Raw genomic sequence first — 27,461 nt, forward strand, 5'->3', positions numbered from 1 at the left:
ATTCAGAAAAACAAGCAGGCTTTAAATCTAAAAAGGAGGTTATCAACTGGAATAAACCTTCTATGGGACTCAAGGATCTCCCGTACGAGGAACGGCTGGATAAGTTGCAGCTGTACTCACTCGAGGAACGCAGAGAGAGGGGTGACATGATCGAGACAGTCACGTATCTCACGGGCTGCATCGAGGTGGAGGGGTCCCGCGGCAACAAGGGGGCATCCGTGGAAAATCAGGGGCGGGAAACTGCACGGGGACACCAGGAAATTCTTTTTCACTGAAAGGGTGGTTGATCGCTGGAATAGTCTTCCACTTCAGGTGATTGAGGCCAGCAGCGTGCCTGATTTTAAGGCCAAATGGGATAGACACGTGGGATCTATTCACAGAGAAAGGTAGGGGAGGGTCATTGGGGTGGGCAGACTAGATGGGCCGTGGCCCTTATCTGCCGTCTATTTCTATGTTTATGTTTCTATGTTTCTAAGAAGGCGCTGGCAAATAATTGAGTTTTCAGCATTTTCTTAAAATTCATCCTCCCCATACAGAACCGCAAGATACCAGGCAAGGCAATCCATAATTCTACGCCAGCCACAGATAGCATTGATGCTCCAATTCTAGCGTGCATAATCGACATTCTACCCTCCAAACTTAACTTCATCCCACTTACATCTCTATGCTCTCTTCTTGGTTTATAGATCTCAAAAAATCTTTGGGGAAGCATGATACAGTGTCTGATGTATAATCGCGACAATCTTAAACTGCACTCTTTGTTGCATAGGTAAGCAGTGCAGTTTCTTCAACACAGGAGTTATATAAGTACTTCTTGGAACCCCTGTGATTAATCTTGCAACGGAGTTGATAAGTATTTGCAAAGCCCTCAACTTCCCTTTCCCAACTCCTAAGTATAGTGAATTACAATAATCTACTCTGATTTTTGAATAAGAAACCAAAGACTGGTCTGAGTGACATTTGGAGCATTGAGATAAAGCATCAAATTACTGCGTCTCAATGGCCACGAATTTGAGCTTGGAGAATGAAATGTACAGCGTCGGCATCTATGAGACAAACTTGTTTTTTCTTGTTACATAGAGCATTTTGGACCCCAGTTTGTTTACAGAAATTAGACAGCTCTAAGTCTAATAGATGCTGGCACTGTCATCTCGAAGCTGGGACATTAGATCATTTACTATTCTATTGTCCATTGATACTTAACTTTTGGAAATCCATTTGGGGTCAAATGAATAATTTACTGGAAAATCCAGTAGCATTATCGTAAGATACTGTGTTATTTGGTACATCAATGAGAGCTAAGAGCCAAATATCTAATATAATAAAATGCTAGGCCGCGCATGCGCACTCAAAAGTCATGTTCCCTGATCCGTCGCGGAAACACGAGTGCGCATGCGCACGTTTTACGTCACCACAACCTCCCTGCTCTCCACCTCGCGCCACAGCTTTCAAAATTCCCTGCTGGGAGAGCACGGATGTGCGAGTGTGAGCTACTGGAGGGCCCGGTAGAGGTCAGAGTCGCTCCGGGGGAGGGGGCGGCTGCCGAAGAAACAAGATGAAGCGTCTCGCGTCTTGCGCCTCTTTCCCTCCGTCGATGGCGCCGAAGCCCCGGGTGGATGAAAACGTGTGGCGATGCGCGTCCGAACCTTGCTGCCCAAGGAGGTGTCTACACAGCTACCATTCGGCCCGACGGGTTGAGCCTACCATCCAACCCTCCCACCGCCTGATGAACACAAATCTCCAGCCTGCAGCAGCTCCACAGCACTGTAAACATTCTGCTTCCAGCCTTCTACTGTCTTGATTTTCACTGCCGAGGAAAGTGTAGAGTGCTGTGGAGCTGCTGCAGGCCGGAGGTTTGTGTTCGTCTCACGATGGGAGGATCAGTGGGGTCGGCTGCATGGCAGCGGTAGTGGCGTGGGGGGGCAGGGGGTAGATAGAAACATGCTGCAAATGGCGAATTTGATTGTATAGGAGAATGGGGGGGGGGTAGAAATTAAAGGTTCTACTGCACAGGGGGATGGGAGGCAGGCAGGCTGGCTTCGGGGGGAGGAACAAAGTCTAAAAGGCATTGAGGGGGCATTGGAAGGAGGCACTGGGGGCACTAAGGACATAGGAAAGGGCACTAAGGACACGGGAAGGAGGCACTGGGGGAACTGAGGGCACTAAGGATATAGGAAGAAGGCACTGAGGGCACTAAGGACATTGAATGGGACATTAAGGACATGGAAGGCGGCACTGGGGGCACTAAGGGAAGACAGAAGGGGTCATGGAGAGACAGTGAGAGGGAAAGGGGGCTGCTTTGGGGGGGAAGTGTGCTGGGGACAGACAGCTTTTGCTGTGGGGGGAATACAGAAGGGGGCCACGGATAGACAGTCAGGGAGAGGGAAAGGGGGCTGCTTTGGGTGGAGGGGTGTGCTGGGGGCAGACAGTTTTGCTTGGGGAGGGGGGGAAGATAGAAGGACACAGACAGTGGCCAAGGAGAGAGAGAGAAAGAAACACAGACAGACAGACACATCTATTCTAGCACCCGTTAATGTAACGGGCTTAAAGACTAGTCTTATAATAATAATAAACTTTTACTCATTATGACAGGGGTTGCCATACAGCATATTATGAAAAAGTGGAAAAATTGGGACCGACTGAATTATAATTTTTGGTGGAATTCTTTACGTCACATCTTTAAAATGGAGCGTGTAATAGCCATACAGAAGGGGCAGTTTAAGAAGTTTAAGGAGGTTTGGGAGCCATTAACAAAATATTGTAAAGAATGAGTACTATTTTTTTTGGATATGTGGGAGGGAGAGATATTTGATATGAATTAGACTATGGTAGAATATTAAGCGATGTTAAAGTGTAAAATGATTTTATCTTATACTGCACTTATTGGAAGTTTTAGATTGGTTAGGGGTCCATTGACATCTTACATTTCTTCACTATGGTAGGTCTTTGATCAGGAGTCAGTTTTGGTTTGTTTTCATGCACATCCAGGGAAGGGGGGGATCATTTCTGTCTTAATTTTGTTCTTTGGGTATTTGCACTTGGGGTGGGGGGTGGATGGGAGGATATCATTAATTGGATTAGGGTAAGGTTTTTCTGATAATCTATGTTTGTGTGTTTTATTGAATAATCATTGGGTGGGTGGGTGGGAGAAATGGTTGATTATGAATACGTGTAAGCTGAGTGTGCTTTTATTGTATTATTATATGTTACATTTTATGTATTGTACTATTGAAGCTTGAAAATCAATAAAGAATTAAAAAAAAAATCTGCTCTACTCAGGTTCAAGTGCTTGTTTTTACTGTGTTTTTCCTGAATGTTTTGTATTTGGGTTTTGGTCTTTTGTACACCATTATGGACTGTTTGGGATATGTGCAGTGCATAAATAAACATTTTATATTTGTACTAGTATTTTAGCCCGTTACATTAACGGGTGCTAGAATATATGTCTGTCTGTCTTTATTTCTGTCTCCCTTCCTCACGCTGTCTGTCTTTCTATCTATCTGTTATTTATAAGAGCTTGTTACACGATTGTAGTTTTGCACAGAAAAATACCGGCTCAATGAAAGATACCATTCACCTGTAAATGTGGTTTCAAACACTGATGTGCTTGAACAACACAGGTTTCTGAGAGCGGTATTGCAAAAAAAAGCAAGAATTCTTTTCTGCTTTAGTCCTCATTTTCGCTTGTTTGACTCTTTTCTTTCTATCTCTCCCTGGCCCCCTTTGTCTGTCTGTCTTTCTGTGTCTCTCCCAGCCCCTGTGTTTTTCTTCTTTTCTTCCTGTCTCCCTTCCTCCCGCTGTCTGTCTTTCTTTCTATCTATCTGTCTCTCTCCCTGCCTCCTATGCAGCAGCATTTCTCTCCCCCCACTTCCCTGTGCAGCAGCCACAGCAGCATTCCCTCCCCCTCCATTTCCCTGTGCAGCAGCATTTCCCCCACCCTACTTTCCTGTGCAGCAGCAGCATTTTGATCCCCTCCCCCCACTTCCCTGTGCAGCAGCCACAGCAGCAGCATTCCCTCCCCTTCCATTTCCCTCTTCCCACACCACTTCCCTGTGCAGTAGCAGCGTTTCCCCTACACATGCTGCTTCGGGGCCTTCTACTCTGGCACGGCCCTGATGACATCATCAGAGTGGCGGCAGAGCAAATCAGGGCAGTAGAAGGCCCCGAAGCAGCATGTGTAGAGTGCTGCGGACGCTGCTGGAGTCAGCAGGTTTGGAGTCGGAAGTCTTCTCCGACGCTGGTAAGGTTCAAAAATAAACTTTGTCAGTCTGGCCGGAGCCGGCAAGCCCGCTGCGAGAGCGAGAGAGAGAGAGAGAGAGAGAGAGAGATGCATGATAAGCGCGCATGCGCACTCTGCCGACCACGGAACTATGGATCAGGTAACACGCCGGTAAGAGTACGCATGCGCGGCTAGGGTTTTATTATATTAGATGAAGCATTTGTTTGATAAATTAGAGGAGTTTCTAGCTGCAGTTGTTTGGGCTACCTTTTGCCATGAGTTTGGCTGGAAATTTTTTTGCTATCTGGCAACCCTGGTAAGTGCAATACTTGTGGGGGACTTGTGGGGGAGGGTTGTGACAAGCATCATCTCCGCATTTAGGGCCTGGTTGTACATGTAGCGCCGATCATAATGCTTAGCGTGATTCTATAAAAGGCACGTACCATATATAGAATCATGCTTAGCAGCATAACATTTAGGCACACCCATTTAGACCAAGGAAAGCAGGCCTGAAAACCAGCATCTTAAGTTGTGCGCAGATCGGGAGTATGCTATAAGTGTGTGTAACTTTTAGGAAGGCCCACGATCCACCCTGGCCATGCTCCCTTTTGAGACTCACACACTAGAAGTGGCAGACATCACTTTATAGAATATACCTACCAAGTTGTGTGTGCAACTTCTAATTACTGCCAAATAGCATCAATTATGAGATGTTAATTGGCAATTATCAGTGCCAATTGTTTTTATTAAACAATTACCGCATTTTTCGTTCTATAAGATGAACCCGTTCACAAGACGCACCCACCTGTAGAGGAGGAAAAGCCAAGGAAAAAAATTTCCACATCCACAGGGGGGTGCTTCTGGTGGTCTGGTGCTTGGAAGCTCGAAGCAGCCCACCCGCAGCCTGAAGCAGCCCGCCTGTAGCCAAAGGAGCCTGCCCATAGCACACAGCCACCCACAGCTGAAGGAGCCCACCCGCAGCCCACAGCTCGAAGCCGCCCGCAGCCAAAGCAGCCCGCCCACAGCCCATAGCTGCCCACAGCCCCCCCGATACCTTTTTAAAGTTGTGGTGGTCCAGCGCTCTCCTGCTGGACGGCTGGCTTTGGAAGCAGAGCGGCACAACGCAGGAGCATGATCTTTGCGCTTCCTACCTAGTCCCGTGCCACTCAGCGATTGGGGGGGTGGAATGTGTATTCGCTCCATAAGATGCACCCAGTTTTCCACCCCCTTTTTGGGAGTGGAAGAAGTGCATCTTATGGAGCGAAAAATATGGTTAGTTGTGCATACAACATTTAGTACTATATACAGAATTTGGGGGTTACAGCACAAGGCAGATATTTGGGGGATAATTCTATAAAGTAGATGCTAACATTTACATGCCAATTATGCACATAAATAATGAACATAAATGATTAGAATAACAGTATAAATAAATATGAGTATTTATGCACACAAACATATAATTGCCCAAAATTCACCAAAGCACTATTATGTAAGTATGCACATATTTAATTTAATTTAATGTGGTGTTTTACATACCGCTAATTCTCCCAAAGGATTCAAAGCGGTTTACAAAACAATTAAATTGACTTAAGTAATGGCCAAAAATCTAATCAGGTACTTTGAATTTTCTTCTCTGTCCCAACAGGCTCACAATCTTAACTATAGTACCCATGAAAGAAATAATTACTTACAGTTAGCTACATAAAGAGAAGGAAGAGGGAAAAGATAATACAGTGCTCCCCCGAAATTCAAGAGGTTTCCGTTCCAGGAACCCCCGCAAATTTTGAAAAACCGTAAATACGGTTTTTAGGCAGGGGAGACAGGAGAGGGCAGCCGGAGTGCCGGCGAGTGAAGGAAATCACTCGCTGTATGCTCCGACCACCTCTTCCTGTACTAAATAAGGTTGGGCCTCTGGCGCTGCACCTTGCCAGCCGTCCACTGCCACTGCTGCTTCTGCTTTAGGGGGCGAGGGGGGAGGGTCAGTTAGGAAGTGCTGCATAGGTGCCAGCGCTGGGTACCTTCGGCTCTGCTGATTTAGGGGGGCCCCCTCGAAGGCCGGCATGCTTCCCCCTTATCTCTAGCATCCTCCAGCTTCCCCCTTGGCCTCCAGGTCTCACCTTCAAGACAAATTATGGCAGCCTGCAGAGGATCTGAGCAGGCTGCCGTCGGCCTCTGTAGCATGTTCCCCCAGCCGCTGTCCCGCCCCTCAGAGGAACAGGGGTGGGAAGGGATGGTATAAGTGTGGCATGGGGAAATGGAAGGAGCGGAGGGTGGAGAGGAGGACGGGGGTGCCACCGCCCCAGGCGCCCCCCACCCTTGCCACGCCACTGTTGATCTGTTCTGCTTTTGAGCTTGAGTTTTATTACATGTGAATGTATAACATTGTCTGCCCAATAACCAAAATCAGAATGACTGCAATGCAATGTTTGAGAAACAATTAAAACACGGTCAAGCTAGTGTAGATCAGAGATGGAGAAGTGTTTCGTTTCTTTAATTAGTTTACTATTAATGCTCTGAATTATATGGCCATGAAAAGCTTGTCTTATTCCAAGAGGGCAGGTTAGAGGCCTGCTTGCATCCAGATTCATGACTTATAACTCAATAATTATGCAAATATATATAATTAATCCAGTTTGAATTAGCCATAATGAACTTTGCTCATTACGTTTCAGATCTACACTACACGACAAAGCTGACCTTTGGTTTAGTTTCACAGTCTTTTCGCTTATGTACGCACTACAAGTTCAGCAGGAGAGATGAACACAAATGCCAAGAGCATTCTTTTGGAGGGTATCTCCATCAAACTACAGCACGGGTAGGTTAATGAAAGGATCTGCACCTTCAGTGGAAAATGATGTATAAAAGAATCTTTTGCAAAAAACAGATAAATGATGATGTTGGTAGTATGTAATCTCTGAATCCGGTATTCACATGCAGCAGTTCAGGTAGAGAATGACACAGGGACAAATTTATACCTGCTCCCGTGGGAATTCATTTTCCCGTCCCATCCCCGTGAGTTCTTTTCCTGTCCCTGCCCCATTCTTGCAAGCTCCATCCTCATCTGCACAAGCCTCAAACAATTTAAAATCATAAGTGTTTAAAGCTTGTGCAGTTAAGGCAGAGCTTACAGGAATGGGGCAGGGACAGCGACAAACTCACAGGAATGGCACCTCCGAACCCACCCCGAATTATCACAGCAGGAAGGATGCCCAGTCCCTCCTGCCCAGCACCCCAGAACCCACCCCCATCTCTCCTGCTGGAACCCTCAATCCCTCCACCCCTGCATATCTCCAGCAGGGGTTAGGGGGGGGTCCAGGTGGGGGGTGAACCTTCGGGGAGTGGGGGTGTTGGCAGGAGGGACTTGGCATCCCTCCTGCCACAATTATTGGGGGGAGGGGTTCCGGCAGGAAGGATTGGGTATCCCTCCTGCCAGTGATGTATGGGTGTGTGTGACGGTTCCAGCAGGAGGGGGACTGGGCATCCCACCTGCCCTGATCATTTGAGGGGGGGGGGAGTCACAGCAGGTGTCAGCAGGAGAGATTGGGCATCCCTCCTGCCGCGATCGTTCAGGGGAAGGGGTTTCAGCAGGAGCGATTGGGCATCCCTCCTGCCGGTAGTCTTCGCAGGGGGTGAGGACAGGTTGCCGCTAAACTTATCACAGCAGGGAGATCCCATTCCGTGATAAGCTCAGCAACAACTCTATTCTTTAGCCGGCGCCTGTAAGATGGACGTTGGTTAGAGAAGGGTTATTAGGCGGTCTTAGGTGCGATTCTCTATAGGATGCCCATGTGCAATTCTCATAAACCACTTAGGCAGCTTGTGAGACCGGGCATCCTATACAGAATCTGGGCCTGTGAGCCTAATAAATAATTGTACGACACATACTTTCACGTAGAAAATACTTTTATAAAAGGCTTTTATACATGCATGACGTCATTTAGGTGCAAACAATCTTTTCTAAAAAGTGTATTTAAAATGTAAGACACAGGCAGGTCAATACTGAGCCAACAGTGGTCCATGTTTTTATAAACGTTGACCAGGCCATGAATATCTGGGTCAGCGAAGGTACTTTTCTCGTATCAAGATTAGATTACTGTAACATTGTCCATGCAGGATTATCAAAATTTCACTTAAGGCATTTGCAAACTTTACAGAATGCAGTGCTTAAGTTGTTGGGGCATAAAAGTAAATTCAATAGAGTTAACCCCCTTTTCTTAAAATACCACTGGTTGCCAGTTGCTTATACAATTAAATTCAAGGTGTTGTGTTTAACACACAAGGCATTACATACTTCTGAACCTTGTTATTTACAATCTTTGATTATTCCATACACACTGAGGACATTAAGATCTTTACAAGATAATAGATTAGTTATTCCTGCAATACCGAAAATAAAATGGGAATCAACATGTAACAAAGCATTTTTTGCTTAGCCCCTAGCCAGTGGAATCAACTTCCACATGAGATTAGTATAGAATTAAATCATAAGACGTTTAAAAAATTATTGAAACCGTATTTTTTCCAAGTGGCTTTTGACGTTAACTCTACCCCAGATGAACATATTCATTAATTAGAAGGGCGAATGGGTAAAATACCATTTTTTCCTTTAGAATGTGAGTATGATTGTGTCTTGAATGAGTGTTAATTGAGGTCTTTTCTGTTACAATGGAGTTCCTTATTTTATTTCAGTTTATTTGTTATATTTAAATAATTTTAATATGTAATCCACATTTGTATGTAATCCGCTTAGAACTTGTGAAAGGTATAGTGGAATATCACATGTTAATAAACATGAACATACTCAGAAGTTATTCTGGTATAGCCAATATTCAGTTTTGTGGCTGCAAAACTAACTGGTCAAGATAGGATTTGTATCTATATGGTCCTACTTGCCTAGGGGTCTTTTACTAAGGCGCGCTAGCAGATTTAACGTGCCTTGGTAAAAAAGGGGGCTAGTTAGCTATGTGGGCACCAGCACTGAATAATAACCAGTGCCTGCAAAATTCCTGACTCCGCCCTTGACTGCACTGGTACTGCCTGGACAGTGCCACAGTGCTCAGAGGGCATATTTAGCAGTACTGCCTTTTGGCCTTCTCAGTGTGATCTAATCAAGCAGGAGCATCTCCTGCTTGGGTAAATCTGTTTTGAATATTGGAACCCAACATATTAAAAAAAAAAAAAAAAATGATGTCTTAATCTTAGCTGTGGAATTATTATACCTGAGAAAATCTGGTGCTTTGGAAATCATATTTTCAAAATCAGCAAATGCCAACTTTCCATCGCCATCCATATCAGCTTCTTCTATTACTTTTTCACAAACTAATGTTACTTCTTCTTCTGTTAGCTCTTCACGTGTCACCTTATTGAGGGTTTTCTCCAAGTCAGATTTACAAATGAAGTTATCAGTGTTAAAATCTAAAAGCAATTTAAAAAAGAAGAAAATCAATTATTTAGCGGCAAATTAGTTTACATGTAAACAGTGACTGAAGTAGTATAAAACCGTTGGCCAACAATTTGGCTCCTTCAGACATTTGTCCCTCAATTTAGCCCAACTGACCCTCAATCATAAAAATAAGCAGAAGATAAAAGCCCGTCTTGGATGAATTTGAAGGTGGATACGTGCTCTTTTTATTGTTGTGAACAGTGTCACAGGGTCACCCCCTGTTCCTAGTGAGGAAGCCTTGCCAGAGAAGGGAAAAAGGGTTAAAACCCTTGCAAGTATTCCTAAACCAGCTAGGGAGAGTCCCACAGCAGCCTTCAGGAATACTTATAAGTGAAGCCTTCCAACACTGAAACCTCCTAAAGCTCTACCTAGAGCGGGCAGATCTGGTTTAGCTTTTCCTAAGCCAGGTATAAAGAAACAAGTGGAAAGACTACATTTCCCAGCAGGCCTATAGCCAGGGGCAGGAAAGACCAGGGCTGGAATACAAGCCACTTCCAATCATTCCCAAATTGGTTTAGGCCAGGTGAGGAGCTCTGTGAGAGCAGGCTACTCCAACATACCTGCAGGGAGGATTAATCAGTTTCCTGCAGTGAGAGAAAAGGAAGTAACTTTCTCAAAGAAGGGGAGCCAGCTCCAGAAGCAGTTGGAGCACCAGCCTCAGAGTACACACCGGCTCCCGACCCAGCAAGCCAGAGCAAGTCAGCCGGGTGCAAGTCACAGATTGCCAGTCCAAGGAATTAAGAAGCCACAGTCTACCTCCTGGCTACCAGACCAGGCAGAGGTGGGTGATACAGAAGTCACAGACAGTGGTGAAACTGTGTTTGGGCAGGACATTGAGTTGGCTGATGAAGACTTTGCACACGATATGGAGATAGAGGAAACAGAGCAGCCCATTATTGAAAGTATGGAAACACGCTGATCTTTTCCTGTTATGTTTTATAGTTTATAGTTTATTCAATTTTTGATTAAACGCTTTTTCGTTTCTTCAAAGCGTTGTACAGAATAAAAATAACTTTACAGAAAAAAGTAAATAAAACACTTAATACAAACTTTTAAGATCAACATGACTGACGTATTAGGTAATTATAGACAGGCATGCAATAGACACGATTGGTAAAGGGGGTAAGAAATACAATTGATAAAATAAAAATAAGAAACATTTAAGGTAAACACCAAAGGAATTAGGGGGAAGGGTATAAATTAAAAACAAGTATTAATTATTTGATCTCTGAAATGTGCCTCTTATGGCAGCTGGGAGAAAATGTGGAATATGTACTACCTTAGGACAAGGCTGGAAAGTTTTGTATTTGAAGAAAGCTTTACATTAAGAACCAGTTTTTGTGTTTTTTCTCTTTTTGGAGGCAGTAAGCTGGGAACTGACTATTGTTTGTGTTTTAAATGCTGCCAGGATACCAGGTGATACAAACCTGAAGGAGCCTATGGAAGGTTTTGTTTTGATTTTTTTTGTTCAATAACGTATTCTTGAGAAATTGCACCTCTGACTCTGAACTGGTTGCTTTTCCTTTATTCCAATACCAAGCTACCATTAGAACCTCGCATAACCACTCGGCTGAGGTTTAGGTGCTCCGGGTAAGGACACTTGTTGAGCCCACCTTGGCCGCGCCCGGTCACAACAGTTATGAATGTTTCTCTGTATAAGTGGTAAATAAAATTTTTTTTAAAGAAATGAATTAAATCTTTGCGTCCTGTTGTAATCCCACAGACCTTACTTCGACTCTGGTTTCACCTTCCTTGAACTCTGATAGTGTCTTTACCTCTATGAGCTCCATCCCATGAAAAATTTCAAAGCAAATAATAAAACGGGGACATTTTCACAGAGCACTGTGAAGGGTATTTTAATGAGTTTGCAATTCTCTGTTTGAATCACTTCTGAAACCCCTCTAGAAACCCCTGTAGTGGACTGGTTGGAGTTTTGGTTTGTGAGATTTCTCTGTCAGTTCTGATGAGACATGTCTGTATGCTGAAGGCAGGCTGTCAGTGAAATATAGTAACACTAGTTTTTTAGCTTGTTACATTAACGGGTGCTAGCAGCCCTTCTTCCTTACTTTTTTCTCCCCCCTGTCCAGCAACACCCCCCCCTTCTCTGATCCCACTCACTAACAGTAGGCCTTTTCCCTTCCATTTCCTTCCCCCCTGTCTAACAGCACCCCTTCCCTGCTCCCCCTGTCCAACAGTAGCCATTATCCCTTCCTTTTATCTTCCCCCGGTCCAGCAGCACCAGCGGTCTCTCCCTATCATCGGGCCCTCTCCTCCTCTTTCTGGTGCCTGCAGCGGCGCCTTATGTGGAGCTATCTCCAGCGCTCACACTCTCTCCCTGTTCTCCTGCTCCAGGGTGCTCGATTTCCCCCGATTTCCGGTCTTTCGCTTCCTGTTTGTCTCTGTGGGCAGCGTTTTTGGGTTTTTTTCGTTGAGGCCGGCTTCCAACCTGCTGAAACCGCCACGTGCGCCGCACGCCACAAAGAGCCGCACACAACGCAAATAGAATACAGCCACGGAAGCACACATCACGGTGGCAGGGCTCACGGCCTCCTAAGTGTGCATGCGCGCTTAGAGTTTTATTATAGAAGATGAGAAATGATGGCAGATAAAGACCTGAACGGTCCATCTAGTCTGCCCGTTAGTTATTCTCATTACAAAATACATGATTAAATTACCCTTTAGATATATCCTTTTCTTTTCTCCATAGTAACCTATGCATGAGAGAAGGGGGAGGAACTTTTCTGAGGACAGAGTAAATAGAGAGTGAATTCCCTGCTTAGGGATAGAGTTCTGCAAAACCTAGTTAAATTCACAGACGTGCTTGTTTGAGGGGGGGGGGGTTCTGGGAAAAAGAGAAAAATCTTACCACTAAAACATTTTACCTCAAATAAAGGTCAGGTCAGGACCTAAGCTCCTGAAGGGGCATTATACTTTACAACAGTTTAGGGTAACCATATTTGTGAAGACAAAAAAAAAAAAAGAGGACACATGACCCCACCCACACTCCACCCATAGCCTTTGACCACCTTTCACCCATTTCCTTGATCCCCTTTCCCATCCACTGTACCCTTTATTCTCTCTCTCACTCCCTCCAACCCTCCTCTCTCTCTTCCTCTCTCTCCTTCCAACCTCCTCTTCTTCTGTTTCTGCCTCGTCCCTCCCATCCAGCACTACCCTTCTCCATGCTCTCTCTCCTTTCCATTTTGTTTCTCCAGCCCCTCCCTCCATGCTGTTTCTCCAGCACTCTTCTTGCTGTTTCTCCAGTCCGCCCGCTCTCCTTCCCTCCATACTGTTTCTCCAGCCCCCCTCCCCTCCCCATGTTGATTCTTCAACCCTCCCTCCTCCGACTTCCAGTGCTGCTTTCCCTCATGATCATTCTCTCTGGCTCCCGACTCCCACAGCTACCTCCTCCCCGGCTGCTGTAATTCAATCTTCAAGCAGTCGATAGCACAAAGGAGGTGTGCCTGCTAAAGCCAGCCTGCCCTAGAAGCCACCTCTCTGCAGCAACTTCCTATTTCCGCATAGGTGGGACCTGAAGAGAGGCGACTTTTGTGGCAGGCCAGCAGGAGCAGGCTCACCTCGTTGCTGCTGCCAGCTGCCCGAAGATTGAATTACATTGGCCAGGAAGAAAGCAGGTGGGGGAGTCAGGAGAGCCAGCTAAATCCAGACAGACTCCATCATTTTTTTTAAAAAGGGCATGTCCGGGTTTTCCCAGACTTATGGTAACCCTACAACAGTTTATGCTAAAACCTTTTATGTTAACTAGAGAATGACACGGGGACAAATTTTTCCCCGTCCCCATGAGTTTTTTTTTCCTGTCCCTGCCCCATTCCTGCAAGCTCTGTCCTCATCTGCACAAGCCTCAATCACTTTAAACTCATAAGTGTTCGAGGCTTGTGTGGTTAAGGCAGAGCTTACAGGAATGGGGCAGGTGCAGGGACAGAGACAGTGACAAAACTCTTGGGGTTGGGATAGATAAATTGAGCTCCTGCGGGGATGGAGAAAAATTTGTTCCTGTGTCATTCTTTACACTGCACCACTCTAGAAATCAAAATGTAGTAAAAGTGAGCCAAGTAAAGGACAATCAAGCCATTGTGACATCACTGATGAGGTTGGCTCTTAGGCATTGGTGGAATGAGGCATTATGATGTCACAATACCAACTCTGGTTATCAGAAGCTGAAACTTTTCACATTTTATTCAAGTTTCTATACTGTTCTCCCAAGTAGAGAATGATATGGGGGACAAATTTTTCCCTGTCCCCATGGGAACTTATTATCCCGTCCTGTCCCATTGAATTATTTTCTTGTCCCTGTCCCTGCCCCATTTCTGCAAGCTCTGTCTTCATCTGCACAAGCCTCGAATACTTTAAAATCATAAGTGTTCGAGGCTTGTGTGATTAAGGTAGAGCTTACAGGAATGGGACAGGAACAGCAACAAAACTCATGGAGATGGGACGGGGGAAATTGAGTTCCTGCGGGGACAGGGAAAAATTTGTCCCCATGTCATTCTCTACCTGGAAGTCTGGGAAGCATGTAAGTGATCTTTGCCGCGGTGAGCATGAAATTTAAATGCCACAATATCAATCCGAAGCCCTAATGCAGCTTGAAGGCGAAATGGTGGCTAGCCTAACGTCGGCGAAGGGACCAGCAAAGATAGCAGGAGAAATAGTTACCTGCATTTAACACTCGGCTTTCAACGAGCCCTGCCCTGAAGTTTAAGTTAAGTCTTTTGATATTTTTTTCAGCACCATTTACTGACTATTCATTGTTTAAGATCTGTTTTCAGGGAGGGCAGGCAGGGGAGGTGAGCCGGTGAGGTTAATTCCCTTTCTAGTGCGACTGTTGAAGTTTCACAACGCACGGGGATCTGAGGCTCCTCCCCTTTTAAAACTAATGAAACACATTAAGCTGTTAGGAGTTTCTCACAGCAGAACAACACTCCCGAGGGATTCTGCTTAAGATTTCTTTAAAGTTTTTTGTGAGAAAGGTATTTTGCGAGATTATTTGATTCTTTCTCAGATCCTGTATATATTTTTGGTGAAGCATGTAAGTGGCCCCTGACACTGGATTCTTAGTCCCATGGATTCCTATAATAATAATCTATTTGTGCGTCGCACATACCTATAAAGGCTCAAGGCAACATAAAGAGGGGGAGAGGGGAGATGGAGAGGGAGGAGAGGTAAGAGGGTGGAGAGGAAGTTGATAGGGAGAGAGGAAAGAAAGGGGAGATCAAGAATCGAAAAGATCAAAGCAGGGACTTTAGATCATTTATTGTTTTTAATGTCCATTCATTTTAGCATTTTGGAATTCAATTTGGGGCCAAATAAATTCCTTGTTAGAGAATCATGTGGCATTATCGTATGACACAGTTTTGTTTGGCTTGTCTATGAGATCTAAGAGCCAAATATCTTCTAAAAATAATAAACTTTTACTGATTCTGACAGGAGTTGCCATTCAGCAAATAACATATAATTGGAAAGATTGGAAAAAACTGAATTATAGTTTTTGGTGGAGTTCAGTATGTCACATATATAAAATGGAAAGAACGTTAGCGGTTCAAAAAGGATATTTTAATAAGTTTAAGGATGTGTGGGGGCCACTGATAAATTATTGTAATGACTAGTTATTATTTTTCCCTGAAGGTATATAATTATAAGATTGGGATGGGGGGGATCTTGATTTTTTTTTTATTATTAATTATGAAGAGAATGAATGATTTTATTATATTGTATATATTAATTATTGATAGTAGGGTGGGTGGGAAGGGGATAAATTTTATTTGGGGAAATTTTGTGATATCTCAACTGATGTATTAAGTTAATCTGTTGTTCTTTCTGTACACTTGATGCAAATATAAAATGAATAAAGAATTAAAAAAAGAATCTAAAAGATGGGTTTTCAGTTTCTTCCAGAATATGGTGTAGTTAGGTTCAGTTCTGATCGTTTCTGTGAGGTTATTCCAAGTTTTTACTCCTAGAAAGGTATGCATGGAGTGGAAAACACGTTTGCATTGAAGGTTTTTCGTGGATGGGAGATTTAGTAGTATCCTTTTGAGGGTTCTGCGAGAACTGGACCACGCAGAGTAATGCATATTAAATATGTATGACTTCTCTACACATTATCCTACTTTGAAAACATTTCAGATTTAGGAAATACATTTTTCACTCGTGCTTTATTTATTCAAACTCTGGGGGAAACGTAGATAAGATTTTACCAACATCTTTTCAATTGGTGAATTTGCTATTAGTTAAGGACAATATGACACTCATGTGATCACTTTACCATTAAGAAATGGCTCATTTTAGTGTGCATAAAACGAAACTAAAATATCTAGCATACAAATCAAAAGAAATTCAACACATTACCATAGATCTTAAAGGCATAGATTGCTTTCAGCTCTCTGGGAGCCATTTCACTGAGCACTGAGAACATATCAACAAAGTCATTGAAGCTGAGGTTCCCCTCACCGTCTTCTGAGAAAGTCTCTACGATCCTCTCCTTGAAGGGATTCTCCTGCAAAAAAATAAAAATAAAAAGACAGCAACAAATGTCACCTATCAAACATTTCAGCTTCTGAGCATCTCTTTCACTAGTAAAAATTCTACCACCTTCCTGTGTCTGAATTCAAGAGGGCCTGGGATCGGCACGTGGGATCTCTCAGAGAGAGAACGAGATAATGGTTACTGCGGATGGGCAGACTAGATGGGCCATTTGGCCTTTATTTGCCATCATGTTACAATGTTTCTGTAACCATAAAGTTCTATGACATCATAATGCAGGTGTAAAGAGCCTTAGCCTATAGGAAGAGGAGATGCAAATGTTAAGAGCCTTAGCCAATAGGGAGAGGAGGAGATAATGGTTACTGCGGATGGGCCATTTGGCCTTTATCTGCCATCATGTTTCTATGTTTCCTGCCCACCCACCCCCCTCCTTCTTCCTATCCCTAAAATGCTTTCTTTCATGTTTTCCTCATACTGTTTGTCTACATATGCTTTTTATCTGAAGGATTACTTTCAAAAGCTCATCATAAACCCCCCTCCTTTTCAAAGCCACACTAGCGTTTTTAGTTCCAGCCAAGGCGGTAACAGCTCAGAAGCTCATAGGAATTCTATGAGTGTCGGAGCTGTTACTGCTGCGGCCAGCACTAAAAACGCTAGCGTGGCTTTGTAAAGGAGAGGGAAAATGCACTGAGTTAGTCCAATAAAAAAGATATCACCTTATTTCCTTAGTTTTGTTTTATTTCTTTATATTAACTAATTCTATGAGTGTCGGAGCTGTTTTGTAAAAGGGGAGTTGGGGGTAGTCCTTTACAACCTTGCAACAATTTATTATACACCTGAAAATTCAAGCATATTCCTTTACAAATAGATAAGTCCCCAAATTCCTTTTATTTTTTATTAATATTCTTTATTCATTTTTAAAACTTCAATTGTGCACAAAAGATGATGCATTTACATAAATTAATATCAAATGACAAATACTTCTATTCTTTTCACACTGCTATTGGCAAGGCTTTCCAAAGTTCCATGCCATGTCACATGTAAATGAACTGCCTTCAAAGAGAATATCACTAATTGTGATCCTTCACCTGACCAAATTGCTCACAAGGGCTTAATCATCACAGAAAGATGTCCTGAACCCTTACCTTGTATCATTTTATACTTCAAGGAACAGATATTGAATTTTTCCCTTTGTTGAATTGGAAACCATATCCAAGGCAATGCCATCCATTGAGGGATAATGAATTTGAATGGGATAGATTAATCTAGCTTCTAAAAAGATTGCCCAACAATATTTCCAAAGCCAAAATGTCATTCAATTTCCTCTGCTTTCCTGCTACTTCACACTTCATTCATGCTTTAATTATTTATATTTATTTAATTTCTTATATAGAGCAAGTCAAATTTCAAGTTTAATAAGGATTTCATTGATCGCCTAATCAGAATTCTAAGCGATGTACATATTACTAAAATTACAAAATTTAGGGAACAATACAACAATTCACAAAACTAAATCTTGCCTGACTAATGACTAATGTTACAGACTAGAGAATGACACGGTGACAAAATTCATCACCGTCCCCGTCCCCGCGGATAACCGCGGGAAACCATCTTCATGTCATTCTTTAAAGAGAGAGGGAAGAATCAGAGTATGAATGGCCACAACCACTGACCCACAAGCTTTGCTTTGAAGAATGCTGGTGTAGAAGGACTGAGGTTGAGATAGACACTACAGAATGACAGTCTCTGGTATCCAGAGCAGATATTGTGATGTCATAATGCCTCATTCCACCAATGCCTAAGAGCCAATCACATCGGTGATGTCACAATGGCTTCATTATCCTTGGCTCACATAAGAATCAGAGTATGAATGGCCACAACCACTGCCCCGCAAGCTTTGCTTTGAAGAATGCTGATGTAGAAGGACTGAGGTTGAAATAGACACTAGAAAATGACATGGGATTATTTCCCGCAGTTATCCGCGGGGACGGGAACGGTGATGAATTTTGTCACCGTGTCATTCTCTATTACAGACCCATGAAACACAAGGAAAGGAAGGGGAAGGAAATACAAACTGTTTGACAGTAAGTAAGACGTTCAAGGGAAAAACAAGAGGGAAGGAAAAATCAGTATACTTCAAAGAAGCTATACGGTGAAGTTAAAATCTGGCCACAAGACTGGCTTACTAATTATTAAATGCATCCATAAAAAGAAAGCTTTTTAATTTGCTCTTAAATTTATCCAAGTTGCGTTCTTCCCTTTAAGTAAATAGGAGGTGAGTTCCATGTTTGAGGGGCTGTGACTGAAAAAATGAATTGCCGTCGTGTATTAATAATTTTTAGTTAAGGAATCATCAGTAAATGTTGTTCATTCGATCTCAATAAGCTGCATTAGAAATTCTATGAGCGTCGGAGCCAATATCGCCATGGCCGGTGATAGAAAAGCCTAATGCATCTTCGTAAAAGGGGGTGGGGGAAGTGTTAATCCACGTTAGATAGATTGTGAGCCCACAGGGACAGACAGGGAAATTTTTGAAGTACCTATATGTAAACCGCTTTGAGTGTGGTTATAAAACTACAAAACGGTAGTATACAAGTCCTAATCCCTTTTCTCTACCACTTGCAAGCCCAAAGCATTTGAAGTGGTGTACATTCAGGTACAGAGGGCATTCTCCTGTCTCCAGAGATCTTGCAATCTAAGGGCCCCTTTGGCAAAGCCACGGCAGCGATTCTCCCCATAGGAATCAAAAAGGCTTTGGTGCATTTGCTGCAGCAGAATCGCTACTGCGGCATTGTAGAAAGGAGCCCTAGGTTTGCACCTGAGACAATGGAGGGTTAAGTGACTTGCCCAAGATCACAAGCAGCTGCAGTGGGACTGATCCAAGCTCACTGCTGTAACCATTAGAAGGCACCTACTCCTTCATTCCAAGATATCCAAAGGGTAGGGTTACCATATGGCTCTGGAAAAAAAGAGGACGGAATGAGACATCTGGATTGAACTTTCATTGCTTTCAATGGAAGCAAAACCTGGGCATCTCAATCTATCCTCCTTACTTCCATTGCTTTTACTGGAAGTAAAACCTGGATGTCTCAATCCGTCCTCTTTTTTTCTGGAGCCAAGTGGTAACACTACCAAAAAGCATATGTCGGCATGTCTTGGATTCCCCGGGCCTGTTGGTGTGATCCGATGAGAGATGACCCGGTATATAAACTGAAGACTAGATTAGATTAGATTGTGGACAGAGCTTCTTCCCCCACTCTCTGGAATTCATTGCCAAATCATTGAATCTGAAATAAAACAATCAATATTCTTCATGTTTAAAATGTTTAATATTGTCAATATTAATAATTGATGGAAAGGGGTTGGGTATAGCTATGATTCTGTAATATTATTGTTTGAGATAGTGTATTCTTTGTATATTGTTACTTGCAATCAAATGTATTACACTATTGTAACTAAATAAAATAATAAAATATTTTTTTTTTAAAAACCACTTTTGTTCCAGGATGCCTTTGGACAATAACTGTCCTCTTAAGGACAAAAAAACAAACAAACAAATTTTATCGCTTTTTATCCTAACCTATTCTATTTTCCTTTTTTGTTTCACTTTCTCTTTTACAATTGTAGTTCTTCCTTTTTTCCCCTATTGTTTGAAGTAAGTCCATTTGTCTTATGTGTTTTATTAAGATGTTTTGGTTTTATCTATTACCCCTGATTTTTAATCTGGTTTTATGTAAATTTTTTATTGTACACCGCTTAAAAATTTATTTATTTATTTATTTATTTTACTAAACTTGATGAGTAAGGAGCAGCTCATGACTAACCTTTCATAAATAACCTTGCTGAGCCTTGGAAGGGTGAGAGAAAAATGATCCTAGCTAAACCCTTATGCTGATATCAAAGCCACATAAAGACATTGCACCCTCTCTTGCTCTGTGTCAAAGCCATTGCAGTCCCCTGAATCTTCGAAAGACAGGAATTTGAGATGGATTTTGCATATTGGAAGTGTATTATGTAGTAGTCAGATACCAGAAGAACCAGTTCCTGAAGGAGACTTTTGGTCATTAATATTTACTGCTAAGCAGGACTTCTGGCTGGTGCCATGTAGCCACTGCTGTGTGGGTGTAGCCCTTGGGTGCCTATAGACTTTGGCCACCAAACATCACCTCAACTGGCAAATTATTTTTTTTTTTTTTAAAGAATTAGATCTCACCTCCTGTGACAAACGGACGTCTTCCCCAAGGTTTGCCACAGGGAAATTAAGGAAAGTATATAAACCCCAGTGCAGAAGGGCTGACCAGGTCAGTGCCCAGGACAGTAAATTAGCTGACTACCTGGTGAGTGACAATGAAATGGAAATAGAACAGGAAGGCTTAGACTTATCTGAAGCAGTTCCAGAGCCAGGCAGGAAGAAGCTGCCTTGCTATTGTCCATTGCCTGTAAGGCAGAAAGCTCATAGGCAGTTTCCCCTCAGAGAAACAGCATGGGCTGAGGAAGGAATTCCCTTCCCCCATCCAAAGCCAAGGGGGAGTGGTTCTTCCCCTCAGCTTAAAGCCAGGCTCCAGAGAGCAGAGGGAGGAAGGAGGAGGAGCAGAACGAGGCTTGGCAGTAGAGCAGGGGCAGGACGGGGCTGAGCAGTTCCTCAACACTGACTGGGAAATGATTGAGGAACAGGCTGGTAATTTGGCCACTGAATTCCTTTCCCCAGAACCCATGGTGTTGGAGGAAAGTGGGGCTATACAGGAAAGCTGGCCAGAGGAGATGGAGAGCTGAATATCCTGAAAAGGTCTGTGAACAGAGGTCTTGATTAGGCTGTATTTTGCTGTTTGCTCTTTGAGCTAATGACTGTGGGAGTTACTAGGGAAATAATCCTGTACTGCAATTTCACATGCTGTTTTGCTGAAGTGTGGAAAGGATACAGTAATCTCCTCTGCAGGGTATGTGCACAGCTGAACCAAACGCCAGGTTGTAAGGCTGGCTAGTTTTAAAGCCCAGAATTTCCTGACTTCCACACTCCGTGAAAGTGCCCAGCTGTAAAGAAATTGCCATAGCAACTAACTAATTCAATTAGTCTGCCTGCCTCGTAGGGATAAGGAAATTAACCCTCTCAGGGAAAAGCCTGCTCGGGACTAGGGAGAAAGTTCAACCCAGCTAGAGAGAGTGAATGCACTGCAGGACAGCACAACATATTCCTCAGTCACGAACAGGAATGTCTCTTCTGTCAAAGCTACAGGAGAAAGTTATTTGTGTTAACTGTTTCACTGCCTAGCCTCATGGCATATTAAGGACTGTATGTGTTTTACCAATCAAGCCCAGAGCTGCTTGCTTGGTTACCAGGAATGAAATGAACTTTTTCTGTTATTTTTGTATGATGTTTATGCTACCCAGGAGAACCTGGAGTGGCACAGTAACTCCACGGCCGGTGGCCGAATAAAAGCTTATGTTTTCACCAAGGCCATTCTGACAAAGTGTGATTTTTTCCAAAACCCTTGGAGAATAAGCTTAGTTGGGCATTTGCCAGCGACTACCAACTTGAAAGGTGACCCTAATTCTAAAGGGACCATGCCAGTGACAAGCTTCATGTCACTACCCGACGGCTCAAGGTGTTCTCGGAGAGCGTGGGTGTGACACTCCCCAGACTCAGATTTTATACCCAATGATGACAGCACCACTGGGGAGAAGGGAAAGAAGCTGGGCGGCACTGAGGGAGGCAAGTAACAGGAAGTAGGATGGAAACTTGTGTGCGGTGACCGTGGTGCTGTCATCTTCAGTTGTATAATCTGAGTCCAAGGAGGAGGTGAGATTTTTTCCCTCCTCTTATTTGCCAGTCTCAAAGAAAGGAGTGAAAGCAGTTCCGGCATGTGAGGCCATGGCAGGAGTCAGAGAAGGACGGGGTCCTATTGTTAGCGGATGGCGGGCTCTGGGGCATCATTATATGTGTGAGAGAGCTACAGGGGAGGCTTGTGCTAGGCCCAGAAGTTGGGGGGGGTGGGACCTGAGCCAGTAAAGGAGATCTTACTAAAAGGTTGACAGAGGGATTGCTCAGACCATAATCCCATTGGCCTAGTGGTAAAGATGCTGCCTCAGCACACTGAGGTTGTGGGATCAATCCCAGTGCTGCTCCCTATGACCCTGGGCAAGTCACTTAAAGGCAAATTCTATAAGAAGCGCCCAAAAGTTAGGCGCCTAATTAGGCAATGTTCAGCGCAACTCAAGTAAAATTGGGTGCTGTTTAGTGAATTACGCTGAGCTGTACCTATTTGGGCACCTATTTTGGAGGCGCTCAATAAATAGGCCAGCTCTAGGCACGACGAAAAGTTAGGCGCCCATGCGAGCGCTTAAGCATGCTTAAGAACAGCGATTCTGTAAGAAGGCGCCTATCACGTAGCCACGCCCACGCCTAACATGCACAGCGCCTATTTTTTTGAAGGTTGCCTAAATTTTTAGAGGCGCCCTGTTACAGAATTGCGCTTTCTTGATAAGCGCCTATGTTTCAATCGGTGCTGATTAAAAAGCTTAATTGAGCTTGTTCTTCAATTTAGGTAGGCGCCTAACTAGTTGGGCGCCTCCAAGATAAGCGCCTAACTTTTAGGCGCTGGTTACAGAATTTGGGCCTAAATCTTTAGAAGTTCTTGGTGTATCTAACTGATATTAATTAAGCAATGCAAATTTGAAAGCCCCTAGTTTCAAGATAGTTCCTAGAACTGAGAATAGGTCTCTTTCTTCTAGTTTCTCTGTTTTAACTACATGGGAAAATCCTGGCACGCCAGTTAATGCAGTTGCCACATGAACTTTGATGGATACCCTTTTCATTTTTGCTGCCCTTCTCTGAACCTTTTCTAGTCGCATTGTATCCTTTTTGACATGGGGTGACCAGAATTGTGCTCAGTATTCGAGGCACAAACGCACCAGGTACATACACAGAGGCAGAATGGTAACTCAGTTTTGTTCTAATTTTCTTTTCAATTAACCCTGGCTGTGGTATGAATCCCAATGCCAATATTTTTCCATCTATTGTAATGGCTATATTTATAGGAAGATAGATAATATACCGGAAAAGGCCACATAATTGATGTAAAATAGTTTAACACACTTGATGCTTTGCGAAAACTCTATTCAAATTGCATTCCAAGCTATTAAATTATAAGTGGTTTGATAAATGTTAAAATTAACAAGTTCACATTCTAGTTTAAGACTTGTAGTGTCAATGAATGGAATGGAAGAATAATGGCTCTTAGAAAATAACGTATATTCCAGGTTTCTAGATAAGTAATAAACCTTAGATGACACTCATATTTTCTATGCCACTTTTCACACAGTAGCATGATAAATGATGAAGGGAACCATTTCAGACTCACAGATTACCCAGAATTGAGCCTAACAGGAAGAGAATTGGAGGCATATTTTTTTAAAGATGTGAAAAGAATATTTTAGAAGGTTCAACACAGAAAAGCATTTCATAGACATTTTTAAGGCACAAATCTTTCAATACAAAATTATTGCAAATCTGTGGCTTTGGTATTAACATTTGGATCAATACTGAGTCAGTGGTAGCCATTGTTTCTTTAAACACTGACCACCACCAGCTAAATAAACTTGGATATTTGCAACTGGGGCCCTCTCTGGGCATTAGCACTGACTCTCCAGGTCTTTAGCAGCACCCAGAAGCTGTCTGGGTAGGGTTACCCAATGTCCGGATTTACCCAGACATGTCCTCTTTTCAGGTGTCTGGATGGGTTTTCAAAACCTGGCAGTGTGTCCAGGTTTTGAAAACCATTGAGCTTGGAGCCGCATCTGGAGGACATCTGCACATGTAGAAAAAAATGAACAACAAAAAAAATATCCAACACAGTCTGCAGTGAGGAAAAGAGCACAAAGGAAAACAAAGAGAAACTGCAGACAAGCGTACAATGATGCAGGCTATATTTATTATACCAAACAATTGAGTGCGGTTAATGTTACCACCTTTAAACAAACCAAAGGGACCGACACGGTCCGTGTTTCGGTTAACACGCCTTCATCAGGGGTTCCAGGTAGACAAGGTATCAAATAAAACCGCAAACAAAAAACGTAAGCCTGTGTGAATTGGAGATGAACGTAGCAGTTTATACAGAGACCGTCGTTATATGATCATCTCCGATTCACACAGGCTTACGTTTTTTGTTTGCAGTTTTATTTGATACCTTGTCTACCTGGGACCCCTGATGAAGGCGTGTTAACCGAAACACGGACCGTGTCAGGCCCTTTGGTTTGTTTAAAGGTGGTAACATTAACCGCACTCAATTGTTTGGTATAATAAATATAGCCTGCATCATTGTACGCTTGTCTGCAGTTTTTCTTTGTTTTCCTTCCTGCATGCTTGTGTGTGACATCATCACATCACATCCATGCATGTGCAGATACCCTCCAGATGCGGCCCCCAAAGAGATGAAGTTTGTGTGCGGCCGGGGTTGGAGTGGAATGGGGCATGGCTTTGGGCGGAACAGAGAGGACCATGCATCTTTCTTTTTGAAAAAAATCTGGTAACCCTATATCTGGATATTCAGTGTTGTATCCACATAACTAACCAGACAAAGTTAGGACTGCTCAAACCCTTGGGCTGTCAGCAATGCTCCCAGCCGCTGTCATTGGTACCCTATGAATGCTTAGTTCTTGCACACTTTCAGTTCGCGCATGAGAAATGAGCATGAGTGGGGTGCTGGTGTTGACAGCTGAGAGTACAGACACTGACTGCAATGGTGGTTTGACAGGCTGGTGGTTCGAGCTGAGGACATCTTCAGCTGGCAGACCTTATGGATCCCTGACGTTCAAAGTATTGATTTTTTAGTTTGCCAGGAGGCAAGGGGGAAGGGGGGGGGGAGAAGGCAGGTTTTCCAGGAGCCAGGGGGAAGGCAGGGGTGTGGCGAGGAAATGCCTCAGTCCACCTATTCTACCTGTTGGCCTACCCACAGAATCATGAATCATCTTCTGGCTATGCCACTGCTCTTAGGGTTCATTAAATTAGTCTGATGAACCTCTTTTATAAAAATAAAATGGAAAGTAAAATCTCTGACGAATTCACAGAAACCTCAACTTGAGTTTGGTGGAATGCCAGATCCACTCTGAATGTGAGTGGATCTGAATTAATTTTCCTACAATCTGTGGAAGGAAATTTGATATATATATATATATATATATATATTTTTTTTTTTTTTTTGCAGCAAATCAAGAAAATCAATTATTTTTTTCTGTCTACCCTGAGGCACATTGACTCCAGTTCAGTACAAATAGTTTACGAATCCCTAGTTAGTAGACATTAGTCATAAAATCACATAGTAGGGATATGCTTACTAAAAAAAAAATATGAATTGTTTTTGCATTTTCAGAATTTTTCCTGGTTTTCTAGTTTACTTCAAACATCTTTTTTGCAGGTTATTAGATTTATGCATCTTGATTGAAGTAAAGTAGTAAATGAGCGGTTGAGATGTAATATACAGGCATAGGTTGAGATGGTATTATCTTATGATTTCTGCTGATGCATGGGATCTTTATGTTGTGGAAATCCTGAAATATGTATGTAATACTGTGAGCCGCCTTGGATAAAGGCAGATTAAAAATATTTTAAATAAATAAACACACACATTGTATTTGTATGAGAACTGTGCACACATGCATATTAATTCATAGGTATACATGTGCACAATCAATTTTGCTTGCACTAAACATTTTAGGTACCTAAATGAGTGGCACAAAAAGAATCCAACGTAGTCTGCAGTGAAGCGAGCAGCAAGCAAAAGACAACAAACAAACTGCAGATGATGTACAAGATGCAGGCCTTGTTTATTAAATCAATAATAATGCAGTAAAATATACAACCTTATTACCAACCAAGGGACCTGACACGGTCCGTGTTTCGGACAACATTGCGTAGTATATGCTTGACCACATTCGTTTCTTATAGGTGTTTGTTTGATATCTTTTGTGCGGTTTGCTTCATACCTTAAACACCATGGACCCCTGAGGAAGGCATGTTGTCCGAAACACGGACCGTGTCGGGTCCCGTGGTTGGTAATAAGGTTGTATATTTTACTGCATTTTTATTGATTTAATAAACAACGCCTGCATCTTGTACATCATCTGCAGTCTGTTTGTTGTCTTTGCTAGGTACCTAAATGAACCAAATGTATGCTATTAAATTCACATCCCTATCACATAGGCAAACACAGCTTTGAAGGAGGGCCTGCTGAAAGGAGACTAGTTCTGTATCAACCCACAAGAGTAACTCAATACACCTTCAACAGCAACAAGTGAGAAACTTTTCTGCTACAATAAGCTGTTGTTTTTAGACATACTCTCAAATTAGCACCAGCTACCCTACCCATAAAATAGGGTTATTTATTTAGGAGTAGCCTTAGTGGTTAGTGCAGTGGCCTGCAAACCTGGGGAATGTTGCTACTATTTAGGTTTTTATAATAGTGAGTCACAGGCTCTCAAGATAACATCTTACCCTTATCAAAATGTTGTTATTGAAAAAAAGGGGTAATAAGATGACCATAAAAAAATATATAAATATATATCTCATATTTCCATTATGGATAGTAGCACACACTTTTGACTTTAAAGGCACGGAGGGTGGAGTGAGCACGTATGATTAAAAAACAGAGCATAGGATGCGGACCTGAAATGAGGTCCTATGATCTGAGTTCTTCAAATTTATGACATGCTCATCCCCCATAGTATACCACATGTTTAATGAGAATTTTCACAAAATTAAAGTGTAGTATGTTAAAAGATTTTGATAAATACTTAAAAATTTCTTGAAAGGAACAAATGTTCTGCGTATTATGATGGAAATATGATATATATATTTATATATTTTTTTATGATCATCTTATTACCGTATTTTCACATAGATAACGCGCACCCGTGTAAAACGTGCACACGGGTATAGCGCGCAAAAAACACATATTTATGTACATAAATTTTTATATACCGCGCACACACGTATACCGCGCATGCTGCCCGACTCTCCTTTCGCCCGCCTCGACTCTCCTCTGGAGACCCTGACTCTGTTTTCGCCCGCCCCGACTCTCCTTTCCTCCTTGAAGTCTTGTCCCTACCCTGAAAGCCTGATGCCCCCCCGACGTCCGATTCACCCCCCCGCAGGACCGCTCGCACCCCCACCCCGAAGGACCGCTCGCACGCACCCGCACCCCCACCCTGAAGGACCGCTCGCACCCCCACCCCGAAGGAGCGCTTGCACTCCCACCCCATAGGACCGCTCGCACCCCCACCCGAAGAACCGCTCGCACCCCC

At 43.1% G+C, this 27,461-nt stretch overlaps 1 protein-coding gene across 3 annotated transcripts in view; it reads right to left on the bottom strand.

Moving 5' to 3' along the window:
- The window catches only part of CIB2 (calcium and integrin binding family member 2), a 123,750-nt gene that overhangs the window by 22,558 nt on the left and 73,731 nt on the right, over positions 1 to 27,461 (bottom strand). For 2 of the 3 annotated variants that reach the window (XM_033921108.1, XM_033921109.1), the window contains 2 exons: positions 16,032 to 16,179; positions 9,442 to 9,637 (listed from right to left, as the gene is read on the bottom strand). In XM_033921108.1, coding sequence (XP_033776999.1) covers positions 9,442 to 9,637; positions 16,032 to 16,179 — 344 coding nt within the window. The remainder of the gene's footprint in view (positions 1 to 9,441; positions 9,638 to 16,031; positions 16,180 to 27,461) is intronic. The other variant, XM_033921110.1, reaches the window with a different exon arrangement.

This window comes from Geotrypetes seraphini, chromosome 14 (assembly GCF_902459505.1).
Source record: "Geotrypetes seraphini chromosome 14, aGeoSer1.1, whole genome shotgun sequence".
Classification (NCBI taxonomy): domain Eukaryota; kingdom Metazoa; phylum Chordata; class Amphibia; order Gymnophiona; family Dermophiidae; genus Geotrypetes; species Geotrypetes seraphini.